Source organism: Anastrepha obliqua, chromosome 1 (assembly GCF_027943255.1).
Source record: "Anastrepha obliqua isolate idAnaObli1 chromosome 1, idAnaObli1_1.0, whole genome shotgun sequence".
NCBI classification, from domain to species: domain Eukaryota; kingdom Metazoa; phylum Arthropoda; class Insecta; order Diptera; family Tephritidae; genus Anastrepha; species Anastrepha obliqua.
Genome location: NC_072892.1, coordinates 152,416,156 through 152,431,462, shown reverse-complemented (window position 1 = coordinate 152,431,462; position 15,307 = coordinate 152,416,156). Strand labels below are relative to the sequence as shown.

At 39.5% G+C, this 15,307-nt stretch overlaps 2 protein-coding genes across 3 annotated transcripts; one reads left to right on the top strand and one right to left on the bottom strand.

Annotated features, from left to right (window-relative positions):
* Positions 1-2,704: 2,704 nt before the first annotated feature.
* LOC129236487 (protein dalmatian) lies at positions 2,705-7,552 on the bottom strand. The gene is made up of 9 exons (XM_054870916.1): positions 7,061-7,552; positions 6,705-6,998; positions 6,453-6,626; positions 6,307-6,390; positions 5,933-6,139; positions 5,390-5,845; positions 4,661-5,328; positions 3,532-4,593; positions 2,705-3,190 (listed from the first exon to the last, which is right to left on the bottom strand). Exons 1-9 carry the CDS (start codon positions 7,107-7,109, stop codon positions 2,939-2,941), a joined length of 3,246 nt encoding a protein of 1,081 aa, XP_054726891.1. The 5' UTR covers positions 7,110-7,552; the 3' UTR covers positions 2,705-2,938.
* Positions 7,553-9,245: 1,693 nt separating this feature from the next.
* On the top strand, positions 9,246-14,136 carry LOC129236486 (lysine-specific demethylase 2B). Of its 2 annotated transcripts, none has more exons than XM_054870914.1 (6): positions 9,246-9,450; positions 10,344-11,031; positions 11,090-11,614; positions 12,901-13,312; positions 13,376-13,535; positions 13,607-14,136. In XM_054870914.1, exons 1-6 carry the CDS (start codon positions 9,392-9,394, stop codon positions 13,791-13,793), a joined length of 2,031 nt encoding a protein of 676 aa, XP_054726889.1. In that variant the 5' UTR covers positions 9,246-9,391; the 3' UTR covers positions 13,794-14,136. The 2 variants fall into 2 exon arrangements, with proteins under 2 accessions (XP_054726889.1, XP_054726890.1); XM_054870915.1 differs by lacking the exon at positions 9,246-9,450 and adding an exon at positions 10,030-10,173.
* Positions 14,137-15,307: the final 1,171 nt, after the last annotated feature.

Below are 15,307 nucleotides of genomic sequence, written 5' to 3'. Positions count from 1 at the left end.
TCCCTGTCGAACCCGACGAAGCACAACGACAAGGTGGCTATCACCTTCAACGGTTGCACTTCGTCCTCCGGTCGACAGAACCAAACGTTGTGCTACCAGAAGGCTGCACAAACTGACGAACGACAGTGCGCCACTTACTTTCTCCGGTGATGAGGTTCAGGGGGCCATCAACAAATTGAAATCATCAAAAGCCATTGGCCCTGAAGGATTAAACGCGCTGATGCTGAAGCATCTGGGACCTCTGGGAGTAGGACTCCTCACAAGGGTCTTCAATCTGTCCCTGGCCACTCTCATCATCCCTGACAAGTGGAAAGCAGGGAGAGTAGTCCCACTACTGAAACCTGGGAAACCCGCCGACCAAGGGGAATCTTATCGGCCGATAACTCTCCTTTCCCCAATAGTGAAGACACTTGAAGCCCTCCTACTCCCACTCTTCACGAGACACCTGGCCCCAGCACCACATCAGTACGGACTCCGACGAGTGCATAGCACCACCACTGCACTCACCCCCATAAACGCCCAGATAAACCGCGGGCTTAACCAAAACCGCCCCTGCGAGAGGACTGTCCTAGTAGCGTTGGACCTGAAGAAGGCTTTCGATACAGTCAGCCATTCCACGCTACTAGATGATATTTATCAGTCGACAGTCCCGCCAGGGCTGAAGAGGTGGTCCGCAAACTACCTGAGCGATCGGCACTCGTCAGTGATTTTTCGAGGTCAAACATCAAAACAGAGGAAGATTAGGCAAGGTGTACCACAGGGTGGTGTCCTTTCTCCCTTGCTGTTCAACTTCTACATTTCGTAGCTCCCCCAACCACCAGCGGGAGTTTCCCTGCTCTCATACGCTGACGACTGCACGATAATGGCGTCGGGCAATGACATTGATGGCCTGTGTTCCAAAGTGAACAACTATCTCACCGACCTTTCTCGCTTTTTCACTGCGAGGAATCTCCAACTTTCCCCCACCAATTCCAGGGCGACCCTCTTTACCACCTGGACAAAGGAGGTCAAGCTGTCCCTTAAGGTAAAAGTCGACGACACACCAATTCCGACGGTAAACAACCCCAAAATTTTGGGTGTAACCTTTGACAGCTTGCTCTCCATCTCTGCGCACACAACCGCAATTGCCACTTAAGTCCAAAATCGCAACAAGGTGACACGTAGTGGATAAAGCTACAGACATGTCAAAATACCGCCATTCGGACAGCGACCGGTTGCCTCCTGATGTCTCCCATTCAACACCTGTATAACGAGGCCCAAATGCTCCCAGTAGTGGAGCACAACAAACTGCTCAGCAAGCAGTTCCTGCTTGGATGTTACCGCAGGTTTCACTCCTGCAGACACCTGCTTGAGCCTGAGCCGCCTCCCAGGCACGTCAGGAGACACCTTTTAGACTACGCTGACGAAATCCAGGACAAAACTGACCGCAACGTACTGGACCGGACAGTATTTAGACAGTCAATAAACGACATCCACCGGGAGACCGTCATCACCTTCATGAACTCCCGTCCTGTTAATGCCGTAATCGGAGTCCAACCCCCACCTATTGCAGACGAAGAGCTCCAGCTTCCCCGTGAGACTCGTGTAACACTGGCACAACTCTGGATACTGTAGCAGGTTAAACTCCTACATATGCAGAATCGACCCCGACATTCCAAACACATGTCCGGCATGTGAAGGAACCCCGCACGACACTAACCACCTGTTTACATGCCCTCTAAAACCGACTCATCTTACACCCCTCTCCCGCTGGACCCAACCTGTCGAAACAGCATGTTTCAAGGGCCCCCTAGATGAGCTAGACGAAGATGACCGGTGATATGCCCTACACTGACAGGGCTACCATTACTGTTAAAACAACAACAACATTTATTAAGTGTTTTTTTTTTTTTTTTTTTTTTTTTGAAATTTTGCTTAAGTCAAGTCGAAAGATGGCGTATTAATGCTGTTTTTATTTTTGTGAAATAAGACAATTGATTAGCAAAACAAAAAAATTATTGAAAATCATAATTTTTTCAGGCCTCTGACTATCCCTAATCCCTTATATAATAAACGTTGCTGCTAGTAACTCAGAGTAATAGTCAAACAAGTTTTCAGTGCTCTCTGTAGTTGGAGTAATAGCAAAAAACTTAGAATCGGCCGGAGCGCTACTTGTGAAATTATCCATGCGCACTTCAGCTACCGCTACTGCACTACCACTCTCCTTTCCGCTGCGCCATTACTACTCCCATAGCTGCTATTTGAGCAGTATTCGTTTTTTTTGTTAGATGCATTTTTGCGGGGGTACACTGAAAATATAATCGACGAATTAGGTATGTTAGTACACTGCACAGGTTGTAGGCATGGTTGAATACAACTTAAAATTATATTTTTTTTGTAGTTCGTTTAAAGTTTCCAAAGTTTAACACGTTCACGCCGGCAGTGCTATTCATGGTCTTCGCCCACAGACGGCAATGTTTACATCTTTTCGCTCTATCGGACGGGAGCGATTGCAGGTCATGAAACGAAATTTTTCGTAAGGGTAGTCGTTTATGGCATCTCATCTCATAGGTACCGTCTAATAAAGTACCATTGGTGGTACGCGCTGCCAGATGATGCAATCTTGTGCGGGCCACCGGTGGTACGTAAGTAAACTACATTCCTCACATCGAATATTTTAGTAAAGATATGTTTTCCTAAGGCTAAATGAAAAAGAAATTAGGCATATGTAGTTTGCCGATAAGTTGATCATAGATTTATTTTTCTATGTGCATTTATGTCCACAGATTTGCGATGTACGGCGTTAAAGAAATATATGTGTATATCCAAAAAAATAAACGATTTCATTTATAATACCGAAATACCTTTAAAAGGCAAATAAAAATACATTTACATACATATATTCATGCATTACAAGTAATAAAAGCTTAAATTATAAATTATATTGTATATTTTCACACTATTCCACAAGCAGCTCGTAGTTCTCCACTTCCTTGCACATGCTGTTGAATTCACTCACAAAAGATTCCAATTGAGGATTTGCCTCAGGCTCATCGTGTGCTGCATGTCGTTTCTTCTTTTGAACCCTTTTTTTCTGCTTGTGTTCGTCCTCTTCAGAGTCTGAATTAGATTCCTCACTGTCGAGAAACATAACGAAATTTTTCACAGCTTTGCGTTTTCGCTTTACAGGTCGGGCATAGGTCCGCTGTGGCTGTTGCAAAAATAAGCAGTTATTCGGTTATTAAATGCATCCAAATATATGTAATATGACTTTTCAATGTATAAAAAATAGTTTAACGATTTAAAATTTCATGACGAATGTGGGAACTGCATACTACCATTAAAGATGTGCTCGAATCTTTAAGGCCCTGTGAGTTCGAATTGTTCAACATTTGTGTGTTGATAACAATGTTCTTTATTATAGCGACATAAAAATGCTTGAATCAAACACCCTTCTCATCCAATTCAATAAGCATAATAATCGCAAAAAGGGTATTTTTGTAAATATATTTAGAATTATTTAAATACTAATATTTCCCTATTAAATCTTACCTTTTTCTGAAATGAATCTTCCGGCTCATAGTCATTAAAAAAATCTGTTTCAATTGGTTGCACATCACCCTCTTCCCTATTACATTCTGTTCTTTCATCTTTTCCAGGACGTTTGTCATGCATTTGGTTAATCATGGTAGAGCAGAGCATTTCCTTAATAAGCCGTTGTTTCGGTCTGTCTCCATTTTCGTTAAATACAAAAGGCGGCTTTTCGGATGTGTTGGAAGTATCACGAACCGTGTCTTTTGGTCGCCACTTTTTTAATTCCTTGAGTTTTTTGCGTAAGTTTCGTTTTGTTGATATCCTCTTCGCCACTGTTTTATTGCCTGCATTTGAAACCTCATCATTATCAGAGCTTTGATCTAAAAATTCCTCGAACCCAAATAAATCGTCCGCATTATGTGTTTCATCATCTTTGTTACTATCAAAGTTAACTGTTTTAACGTTTTTTTCGTTTTGATCATCACCATTCGTTGGTTTTTTCCACGGCGGCAAATTTATAACTTCTATTACATTAATGGCTTTGAGTGGGGTTCGGTATTTGAGTGTCCGGCGGGGATTAGGCAATTCATTGAATATGACGGCATTCTCATCGTTGTTCGATAGATTTCGGGCAGGAGTTACTTCTGTTGGCGGCATATTTTCTGCATTCGAGTCATTTCCTCGTGAGCCTTGCAAGCATCCACTCGAATCGCTGCTTGTTATATTATTCGGTATGTTGGTTAAATTGCCCTGCTTTGTTACTGGAGACTTCTCAATTGGCACATTGGTCTCATTACCCAATTGAGAACTATTATTTGATTTATTCTTTTTCGGAGTTGCAGGAATATAATCACTCGAAAATGTTGGCAAATACGATGTATTTTTGGTGAAATTAAATACACTCGGCAGATGCAAATCTTCATCGATTCGCCACGGTGAAGGACACACTGGGCGACTTTGCATGCTGGGTGCTTGAATAGGTGATATATCGGCTGTAGGCAGATTTCCCTTCATCCGGTTCGATGCTGGCGTACTAACAAATTTACGAGCGACTTCGAGCAGGCGTCGTTTCTCAGCGAGCTATAGATAAACTTGATTAATATCATCGTTATAAATAGAAAATGTTGCCTGAAAAAACGAAACTTACGGTCTTTATGCGAGTATTTTCATATTTCTTTGTTTGTTGCAACAACACTGATCGAGCTAAGCGGCTAAAGCCTCCGTCACTTACATGCTCGTCTGCTTCCGCATCTTTCGTTGCAGAGTAACTTAGATGATCATTCAAATTTTGACTACCATTATCATCGTCATGGTCATAATTGTTATGAACTTCACTTTGAAGCACACCATCTTTAATAGTGGGTGCTGCAGTTTTTTTAGAGGAATCTTTCTCCTGCGATGTTTTATTTTTGCGTCCAATCTGTTTCTTCCGTCGATTTTTTCGTTGGCATCGTTTCAAAATAGGTCGGCCCCTCCCCTTATTATTAACAGCCACACGCACCTTCCCATCAGATATCATTTTTTTTATTATATCCGCCGCTGGGTCTTTGCATTTATCTATTTGGGTGTTCGAAGTATCGGATTGAGATAAAAACTCAAAAATATTTTCCGACTCAGCTGGTAGTTTATTCGAATGTGGTTGAGTTTTGGGCGAACGGTGGAAAAATTTATGCGTTCTATTTACGGGCTTTGTTGCCTGGCTTTCGTTTCTTTCATTTCGTTCTTCTCTTGTGTGTGTTTGTTGCTCTTCATCGCTACAAAGTAATTGCTCTATCAAATCGGGCTTATTTGCGATATTTTTGGGTAACCGATTTCCTGCAGTGACAAATTAAAATATAACTACTTGTAAATTAATAACTATTTTCCTTACTCTTACCTTCTGAATTAGAAGAATCTTTATTTGGCCCACTTCTATCCCGACTTTTCCTCGTCAAATTTAGAGATTCTTCATTGCACATTTTTTCGCTCAACGTTCCTACATCTATCGCATATGTAGTTGAATTTCTTACAGGACTAAATCGGAGGGTTTCAAGTGTTTTTGTGGCGTTACCATCTGCTGAAATCCGCTTACTTGTCCTTTTCCTTAAACTTAGCTTATTCATATTATTACGATCATCCGGGGTCATAACTAAATCCATTATTAGGCCATGCTGCTTACGGAACAAATTATTTGATATAGACGCTTTCTGACTGGGCGTTTCTTTTGATTTCGGCGTTATATCAGACCCTTTGGAAATTTTATTTTGAAATCTGGTCTTCATCTTAGTGTTAGTCACCTTTTCGACTTTTTTTAAATTTTCGTTTAGTTTTGAAGATTTAAATTGTTTGCAATCTAAAAAAAAAGATACGTCTGAATGTGAAAAATTTCGAAACTATAAGCACGAACTCCTTTGTAGAATAGTGATTGTCTGTTCTTTACCTGATTTTGTGACTTTAGGTTGTATTGATTTTTTTGGCACATTTTTTGATACAGACGCTTTCTGACTGGGCCTTTCTTTTGATTTCGGCGTTATATCCAGCCCTTTGGAAATTTTATTTTGAAATCTGGTCTTCATCTTAGTGTCAGTCACCTTTTCGACTTTTTTTAAATTTTCGTTTAGTTTTGAAGATTTAAATTGTTTGCAATCTAAAAAAAAAGATACGTCTGAATGTGAAAAAATTTCGAAATAATAAAAAATAATAATTAAATTGTTTGCAATCTAAAAAAAAGATACGTCTGAATGTGAAAAAATTTCGAAACTATAATTTTCAAGCACGAACTCCTTTGTAGAGTAGTGATTGTCTGTCCTTTACCTGATTTTGTGACTTTAGGTTGTATTGATTTTTTTGGCTCTCTTCTAAGCTTTGAGTATCCAGATACTTGATAATTAATATTATCTAAAAATATAAGGTTATATGAATAACATTCGAAACTAATATATTATCATTTCAGTACTAACCTCTTGCTTGATAAGCAGATGCCAATGGTCTGATAAATTTGAAGCGTTTTAACCTTACCACTGCCTTTTTAACCGATGTTAGTTGATGATTTGCTCCTTTAGGCTCTTTACACAAGCTTGGGGAGTACTCACCTTGCACATTCAATGCGGTTAAAGATCCAAATAATGCTGATTCTTGAAAATTAATGTAAAATAAAAATATATGTGCATAAAGAACTTATTCAAATCTATTACGTTTCCTAAAGAACAAACCTCTTGATAGATCAGTGGGTGCTAGTCTGGTAATGGTGTCAAATTTAAGGCGTTTTAATCTTACCACTGCTCTTTTAAATGACTTTGGGTCGTGACACTTTGACTTAGTAGTCTCTTCACTCAATTTAGTGGTGCATTGATCCGGCAATGCTACTGCGTTTGCACATCCAGATATTGCTGATTTTTTTGGTTCACACTCATGTTTCTTATGAGAGCTTCGTTCTTTTTCCTTTGAATAGCAAAGTTTTTTGTCTGCATTTATTCTTTTTACTTTTACCGTAAGCTTTTTACACTCTATAAAGAGGTTGTATATCAATATTAACAAACACCATGATGAACTGAATACAGTGGCAAACCTTTTTGCGCATCCTGTTTGTGAGACGATTGCGCACACTTTTTAACCATTTGGTTTTTATTTTTTGCCCTCGTATTTCTGGGAGTAGCTTACTTTGCTCAACCTTTTTTTGTTTGAGGTATAGATCGAGTTGTTTCCTTACATTTAGTACAGTACACCAACGAGTCTTTACAAACCACACTTTTTTTAGCAGTAGCATTCATCCAGTGAAAGTTATTTATGTTGAAATCTGTTCTAATAGGGCGTAATTTAATGCAGCAATTAGGATTAACCCCTACAATGATAATTTTTGGCCGATGAAATTCTGAAGATCTAATCATAAGTATAACGATACACAATTTTCTAAGTTTTTGTATGCACCACACCACTCACAATATTAGTTTCTTAAAATTTGCTAGGAATATGAACGAATATAATTATTCCCAAAAAACAAACACGTATTAAAAACTCCACAGCCGCCAATTTTCTTTCACTTTTCTTCTTCTTGATCGGATTCAAAGTAGCCATTAATGCGAATTCATTTCCCCCAAAAGTCGGCGAATTTATAAATTCGCCTGCGTTAAAATATCCATTACCAGCAAGGCGAATTGAGTATCTAAGGAGGCGCTATTACTTTATTTTTTGTGATTTTAACTAGTCTGACGTCTGCTCCCTTCACAATACAAAACAAACGAAAAAAAATTAAGAGAAATTACATGTTTTTGAAAATTCAGTGAATGGCTTGGAACTAATGAAATCGAAGTGCCCAGTTTGTTTGTGTTTTTATGCGAAGACGCCGTGAAAAGAAAGTATATGTGTGTGCGTATAATTTCTTGTGTTTGGTTGTTTCTATTGCTTTCGCCTACTCTTCTTCTTCAGAAACAAGTAATTCCCCTTCCTTCTGCTTGTTTATTCATGGGCTCTTACGACACGGCGAATCCGGAATGCGCAATCTTTTTCTCTGTCATTCTAGCAGTCAGGATTGATTCTTCCTGTTGGTATTCGGATAATGATGTTTCAGGTGTACAAATACCTAAGGCAGGAATCATAGTGAGTAGCGAGCTAAGCATTGAGCAAGACATGGAAAGAGTAATGATCCAAGAATGATAGAATACAAGGTTAGGTATTTTCATGAATAAGCGAACAAAATGAAAAACGCAAAAAACTGCATTTGGAGGCATTAGGTATATTAATTAGTGCTTTCACAATAAAACACGTGACTCTTTTGGACACACTTAGTTCGTTTAGTTAAATTGTCACAAGTCACAATATTATCAAGCCATTCACTAAATTTCCACAAACATGTACTTTCTCCTCCTTTTGCTTGTTTGGTTCATTTGTTTTGTATTGGTAAGGAACCTGACATAAGAATGGTTAAAATCGCGAAAAATAAAGTAACTGTTTTTGGAAAACGTCACCGTCTATTTTCCTTTGCAATAGCCCCAAACGCCACAAGGCGTCCTACATCATTGTTTAAGTTGTATCTCACCATGTTTTATAACTATTGCAGTTACTGTGCTGCCGTGTTGCTTACAAAATGGAATTACATTCAATACAACTTTTCTTTTTCTATATAGTCAGCTGTGATTCTTTATTTTTCTTTCCCGTATTATTTGTTATTAATTTTATATCGACGTGATACCACCAGTCGAAAAAAGAATTTTTGCAATCAAACAAATTCTTAGACAATGAGAACAAATGAGAATTTTAGTTAGAAACATTAGATATTCTGAGTTCGCTGTGACTTCGGGTACCGAGATTATGCAAACAAAAGGAAAGGGAATCACTTGATAGTGAAGAGGAAGAGTAGACAAAAGGAATAGAGACTACCAAACACAATAAATTATACACACACTTTCTTGTCACGGCATCTTTTACATAAAAATGCAAAAAACTGCATTTGGAGGCATTATATTCATTTGTGCTTTCACAATTTAACACATCGCATTTCGTTTTCATTAGTTTATTTAGTATAAATCTCAGAAATCACAATATAACCAAGCCAGTCTTTAAATTTACACAAACTTCTGCTTTTGTGTGTTTTATCTATTAGTTTTGTATTATTTAGATGTCTGACGTCACATTTGTCAAAACCGCGAAAATAAACTAACTGTTTTGAGAAGGCGCCACCTATAGTACTCAATTCGCCTTGCCCATGTAGCACAGACAAGTCGGTATGTGTACATCCTGCTTTAGTGTGTGGCTGTACTTTGTGGCAATATCTGGCAATGCGCAACAGTTGGCAATCTTTTATTTGTTGATTGTCGAATTTCTACTTGTACCGCAACTTGTTTTATGTGAATTGGCAGAAAAATTAAAGTTTCAGAAAAATAAAGTGAAAAGTATTTATACAATGAGTAATAAGAAATTGAAACAAACAGATAACATTGAAAATTTGTGTCCGACGGCAAGGTAAGACAATATTTTGGTCAACGTCCTGCATTCTACGTTATCAGAACGACCCAAATTTATATTCTACAAATCCAACACCATTCCCTAAATATTTATGAGGAACGTTTAAGTTGTTATAAAAACAACAACCATAGTTTGTTAAAAATGTGTAAAAAGGTTCCAATGGGGGTCTATGCGCTCTTGGTAGTCCAAATAAAAAATTTCGCAAAAAAAAGGCGCAAATTATGTCACGGGAATGACAGAAACGGGCGCCAATGACGAGAACGTGTTGGACCGAATAGTGCACACGAAACGTGGCGCTGAATGTGGGTGTGTTTGTGTTTTGGCTTTGTTTACTTGTGTGTAATGACTGATGGATTGTAATGCGCATAGCCGATCGCCGCCGAATGACAGTAGTTGCCTTTGCCGTCAATTTTTCTTGTTGTCAAACAAAAGTGGCGCAGTTTTTGTCTTTTTGGTGTATATCATCTGCGTTTCTTAGTTTTTTTTTTTAAGTGGACCATTGCTGGAATTGCAATTTAGCATTAATTTTCATATGAAGAAATTCTGGTAACGTGCAAATTTCGTTGTACCTACATATGTTGCGAAGAAGTCAACAAATGTTCAATGTTATAATTGCAATGACTTGTGGTGTTTGCTAGCTGGATGCCTTGATTTGAACTGAAGTCAAGTCATAAAGTGCTAAATTGTGCTGATCAATTAAATAAGGTTTATGACCCAAAGGTGCTGGGTGGCGATTTTTTTTGCATATTTCTACATTTCTCTTATGCGCCTATAGCACGCTTTGCGAACCTGGCTATATGTCGTGTGTGTGATGTGGAATGCAAAGTGGAATTGAAAATTAAGTTACAGTTTTGAATAAATATTTTATTAATATTTTTGGATTTTTACAGAAAACGTGTTAAAACTACACCAATCAACAGTTGGAAACTAGCCAAACTGGAATCGAACTCATCACCCAGTACTCTTACAACGGAATATTTGGAAGAGATGGGCATTGGAATGCTTGACTCGGAAGAGAGTTCATCTTCGGCAGCTTCATCTATAGCATTGGTATTGAGTGCAAGTGCAGATGAAAACTCGAATGGTTGTACACCGAATTTGGATGCTCCAAAAATGTGTCATCAACGTATGACGTCTTGTAGACCATTGGATAGCACACTAGATAGTACACTGAGCAGCGATAATAATACCCTAATACCTAGCCCCAACATTAACCACATTGAAACAGAGTGTAGTAATTTAACCCAAAATTGCAATAACAGTAATAACAAAGCTTTTGATGAACAAGCTGATGGAAGCAAACAAACTCTGCAAAAGCAACAAATTCAATTAAAAAATGGAGACAAAGTATTATCACAATATAGGAAAGTAGCTATACTTGGCATGGGTGCGGGCATCGCAAGTAATAGTTCGTCGCCCGTTTCATCAACATCCGCATCACAACTGCACAATGCAAATTCCAATTCTAACTCGCCTTCAGCTGGCAGAAGCACACGTAGTCCTCTGGCCACAGTTTCTGGTAACAGTCATAATCGAGCAGCAAGAACTACTTCACAACATACTACGCAACCGCAACAGGTATTTTGATAGAACAAGAAAAAAAATTTATTTATATTATATTGACTTTATTTGAAAGGTCATCGTTGGTAATGGTGATGCCACTATAAATAATATTGCTAATACTCATAATAACGGTAGTTCAACAAATTCCGGAATTGTGTCATATTCACCGAACTATATGACTATGCCTTCAACAAGCAAGCACATAACTTTAATCAAACAACAACAAAGACAACAGCTTCACCAACAACAGTTGAAAGTACAAAGGCGCCAGACAACGCAACCATCCACTGAGCAGCAGCCACATATGACTTTATATGATAATTTCTTTCTGTTTCGGCAACAGCAGTTGCCCGATAATCTTACAGATGGAAAAGACCATTTTACTACATTGTCGGATGAGATTGTATTGCAGATTTTTAAATGGCTTCCTAAAAAGGCATTAGTCCGTTGCAGTTACGTATGTCGGCGCTTTAATAGGTGCGCCAGTGATGAGTCGCTATGGGCGCGTTTGGACTTAGGAGGACGGTTTTTACGCGCCGGTGCCTTAGAGAATATATTAACGCGCGGCGTAGTAATACTACGTTTGGCACAGGCTGAGGTAATTTGAAATAAATATAATTAATTATACAATTTACTTTTAATTCAATAGGTTAAATGGTTGCCCCAAACGATAAGTGTTCACCTTGCCTTATCGGCCGCGTCCTTTGGATGAGTTTCCGCTTTGACCTTATTTTCGCTTATTCTGCCGAGAATAGCCTGAGACCTCTGGTAAAGCTTATACCTGGACGGACCTTTTTTACGATTTGTCGCTTTTGCCCCTTGGCATCAGCGGATTTTGGTGTTTAATGCAATAGCACCATAACTGGATAAAACTGAGAATGCTCACGGGTATTTTCACAGGCGACTGCAGACTGCGTAGTCATCTGCACATGATCGGGATATGGTTTACTGACTCTTGTCATTTCTGCGATCAATTCCAGGAGACTCTAATGCACCTTCTCCTTTAATGTAACGCTATAGCGCGAAGAAGGTTGATGCATCCTCTTTTCGCTCATTGACACCTAACCAAGAACTTCGTAAAACTGTAGATTAGTGTAAAAAAATTAAAATGCTAAAAATATCTAAAGGAAGCTTCACTTAAAGATATCAAAGGCATAACGTCAAATTTTATTAAAAAATTTTACTCCTTTAATTAAGCTTGACTTCTTCTTCTTAATTGGCGTGATAACCGCTTAAGCGATTTTGCCCAAGTTTAACAAAGCGCGCCAGTCGTTTCTTTCTCGTGCTAACCGGCGCCAGTTGGACACATCAAGTGATGCTAAGTCCTTTCCACCTGATTTTTCAAATGCAGAAGGGCACTACCTCTTCCTCTGCTACCACCAGCTGGTACCGCATCGAATACTTTTAGAGCCGGCGCGTTTGTATCCATTCGGACGATATGACGCAGCCGCTGGATCTTTATTCGCTGCACTATGTTCTATGTCGTCGTAAACCTGATACAGTTCATGGTAAAGTAAAGGTAAAGTACGGTGCACTAGACAGGGCTAGTATACTGGGGCGGCAGCCCTTGGTCGGGAAAGAAAACCCGAGTCATTCCGGTAACGTAGAACCGGCTGCCATGGGAATGAATCTGGATCTTTATTCGCTGCGCTATGTCTACGTCGTCGTAAAGCTGATACAGTTCATCGTTCCATCGACTGCATTATTCGCCGTAGCTACAAAATCTTGCTCTCAAACACTCCAAGGAACGCTTCATCGGACGACATCTTCCAAGCTTCTTACGATAGGAGTCGTTATTTATTTATCATTCAGTGAATGACCATTAAAATTGTTATAGTTGTATATGAGACTTTCATTAAAATAGTTTTTCTTTTATTATTTCAGTTAAATCATCCTGTTTTCGATAGTGAGTTTCTCCACGCCGAACCGAAATTCGAGTCGAAGTTGCAGTATTTAGATTTAAGTATGGCATCTCTAACCAAGTCTTCGCTAAAGATGCTATTGTCACACTGCCGCCAATTAAAGAAACTCAGCTTGGAACATGTGCCCATTAACGATGGGATTTGCAATGAAATAGCTAAGAACACCAATTTAGAGGCATTAAACCTGGCAATGTGCATAGGACTGGAGGCCTGGAGTGTACGCAAAATAATGGAATCGTTGCAAAATTTGAATAGCTTAAATATTTCGTGGACAAATTTGTCGGTGGATGCCGTGACGTCGGTGGTAACGAATGTAACACCTAATCTTATGCGGTTAAATATGTCAGGTTGCCGCAAAACTCTGTATGACTCACGTAAGTTGAAGACACATAATGAACAATACGAATAAATTTGTTAATAATTAAGTATTTTTGTAGATGTGGCTAGCTTGGCTAAACGATGCACACAACTTTTAGAAATAGATTTTTCCGATTGTACTGCATTGACTGGAAATGTGGTTAATATTATTTGTAAATTTAAAATGCTCGAATATTTATCTTTGTCGCGCTGCTATCTCATCCCAGCCTCGTCCTACATGTAAGTACATTAATTGCCTTATTACTCAGCACATTCCGAAGTGTGTAACTCAATCGATGGTTTGTATTTAGGGATTTAGTTAACTTGCCTACACTCACCTATCTCGATATATTTGGAATGCTCTCAGATACTGGGATGGAATTGTTGGAGCAAAACTTCCCCAATATAGGAATTAATAAATTCATATACAGCTCAGTGGCCAGACCGACAGTTGGCACGCGTCGCACATCGGTTTGGGGTCTCCGTACGCGTGACTAGAATAAAAACATGGACGATAAGAATATTTGTAGTTAACTTAGTTTGTGAACAAGACAGAAATCCACACACAGATGTAATATGAAGTTTTGTATTAGTTTTTTATTAAATGTTTTATATATGATACGGCTAGTTTCTAATAAAATTGTCATATTGTCAAAAGGCGCTTATAAAAAGCATTAATTATGATAAATATAAAATAATGATAGTTATGTTTTAATTTTAATAAGAATAAGTGATGCCGTGATGAAGTTTGTGCAAACTAGAAATTCACTATCTACGTATTTGTATGGCTGCGTCCCCAATTTTTTGTTTAATAAAACATTGTATTTTGTCACATAAATAATACTTTATTTTCAATCTGAATAATTCATATTAGAAATCTGTAACGGTATTGCATAAGCGATACAAAACAATTATTATATTAATATTAATCCTTTTGCATCACCGCTCGAAATGCGCGATGTACTCAAAAGTCCCGTGTAACCTTGGCACAACTACGTTCTGGATACAGCAGAAGGTTAAACTCCTACTTATCCAGAATCGACCCCGACATACTAAACATATGTCCGGCATGTGAAGGCACCCTGCACGACACTAACCACGAAAGATTTGGGGTAAAATACGGTACACTAGACAGGGCTAGTATACTGGGGCGGCAGCCCTTGGTCGGGAATAAAAACCCGAGTCATTCCGGTAACGTAGAACCGGCTTTGACAGCTTGCTCTCCTTCTCAGCGCACACAACCGCTATTGCAACGAGAGTACAGAATCGCAACAAGGTCCTCAAGTCGCTCGCCGGCAGCACTTGGGGCAAAGACAAAGAAATGTTGCTGTCGACTTTCAAAGCAATAGGCCGATCGGTTCTTAACTATGCCGCGCTCGTCTGGTCGCCTGGAACCAGTGATACGCAGTGGACGAAGCTCCAGACCTGCCAGAATACTGCCATCAGGACCGCGACAGGATGTCTCCTGACGTCCCTGTTAAGGAGCACAACAAAATGCTCGTCAAGCAGTTTCTGCTTGGGTGTCACCGTAGGCCTCACCCATGCAGACACCTGCTCGAGCCTGAGCCACCTCCCAGGCACATCAGGAGACATTTCCTCAATTACGTGGACGAGATCCAGGACAAAACGGACAGACCACTCCAGGATCCAACAGTGTACAGACAGGCCATTAACGACATTCATCGGGAGACTCTTACCACCTTCCTAAGCTCCCGACCCCCGAATGCCGTTATCGGAGTCCAACCACCACCTATCGCAGACGAAGAGCTCCAGCTTCCCCGAGAGTCCCGCGTAATCTTGGCACAATTACGTTCTGGATACTGTGGAAGGTTAAACTCCTACCTATCCAGAATCGACCCCGACATACTAAACATATGTCCAGCATGTGAAGGCACCCCGCACGACACTAACCACCTCTTCACATGCTTCATCAAACCCACTCATCTAACACCTCTCTCCCTCTGGACCCAACCCGTCGAAACAGCCAGTTTCCTGGGCCTACCGTTAGATGA

Excerpts from the sequence above, each read along its gene's own strand:
- LOC129236486 (XM_054870914.1), top strand. The coding sequence starts at position 9,392 with ATGAGTAATAAGAAATTGAAACAAACAGATAACATTGAAAATTTGTGT. Across the intron at positions 11,032-11,089 it reads ATACTACGCAACCGCAACAG|GTCATCGTTGGTAATGGTGA; the intron begins GTATTTTGATAG and ends TTTATTTGAAAG. Across the intron at positions 13,313-13,375 it reads CAAAACTCTGTATGACTCAC|ATGTGGCTAGCTTGGCTAAA; the intron begins GTAAGTTGAAGA and ends GTATTTTTGTAG.
- LOC129236487 (XM_054870916.1), bottom strand. The coding sequence starts at position 7,109 with ATGGTTAAAAAGTGTGCGCAATCGTCTCACAAACAGGATGCGCAAAAA. Across the intron at positions 5,846-5,932 it reads ACCTAAAGTCACAAAATCAG|ATTGCAAACAATTTAAATCT; the intron begins GTAAAGAACAGA and ends CTTTTTTTTTAG. Across the intron at positions 4,594-4,660 it reads AAAATACTCGCATAAAGACC|CTCGCTGAGAAACGACGCCT; the intron begins GTAAGTTTCGTT and ends GTTTATCTATAG.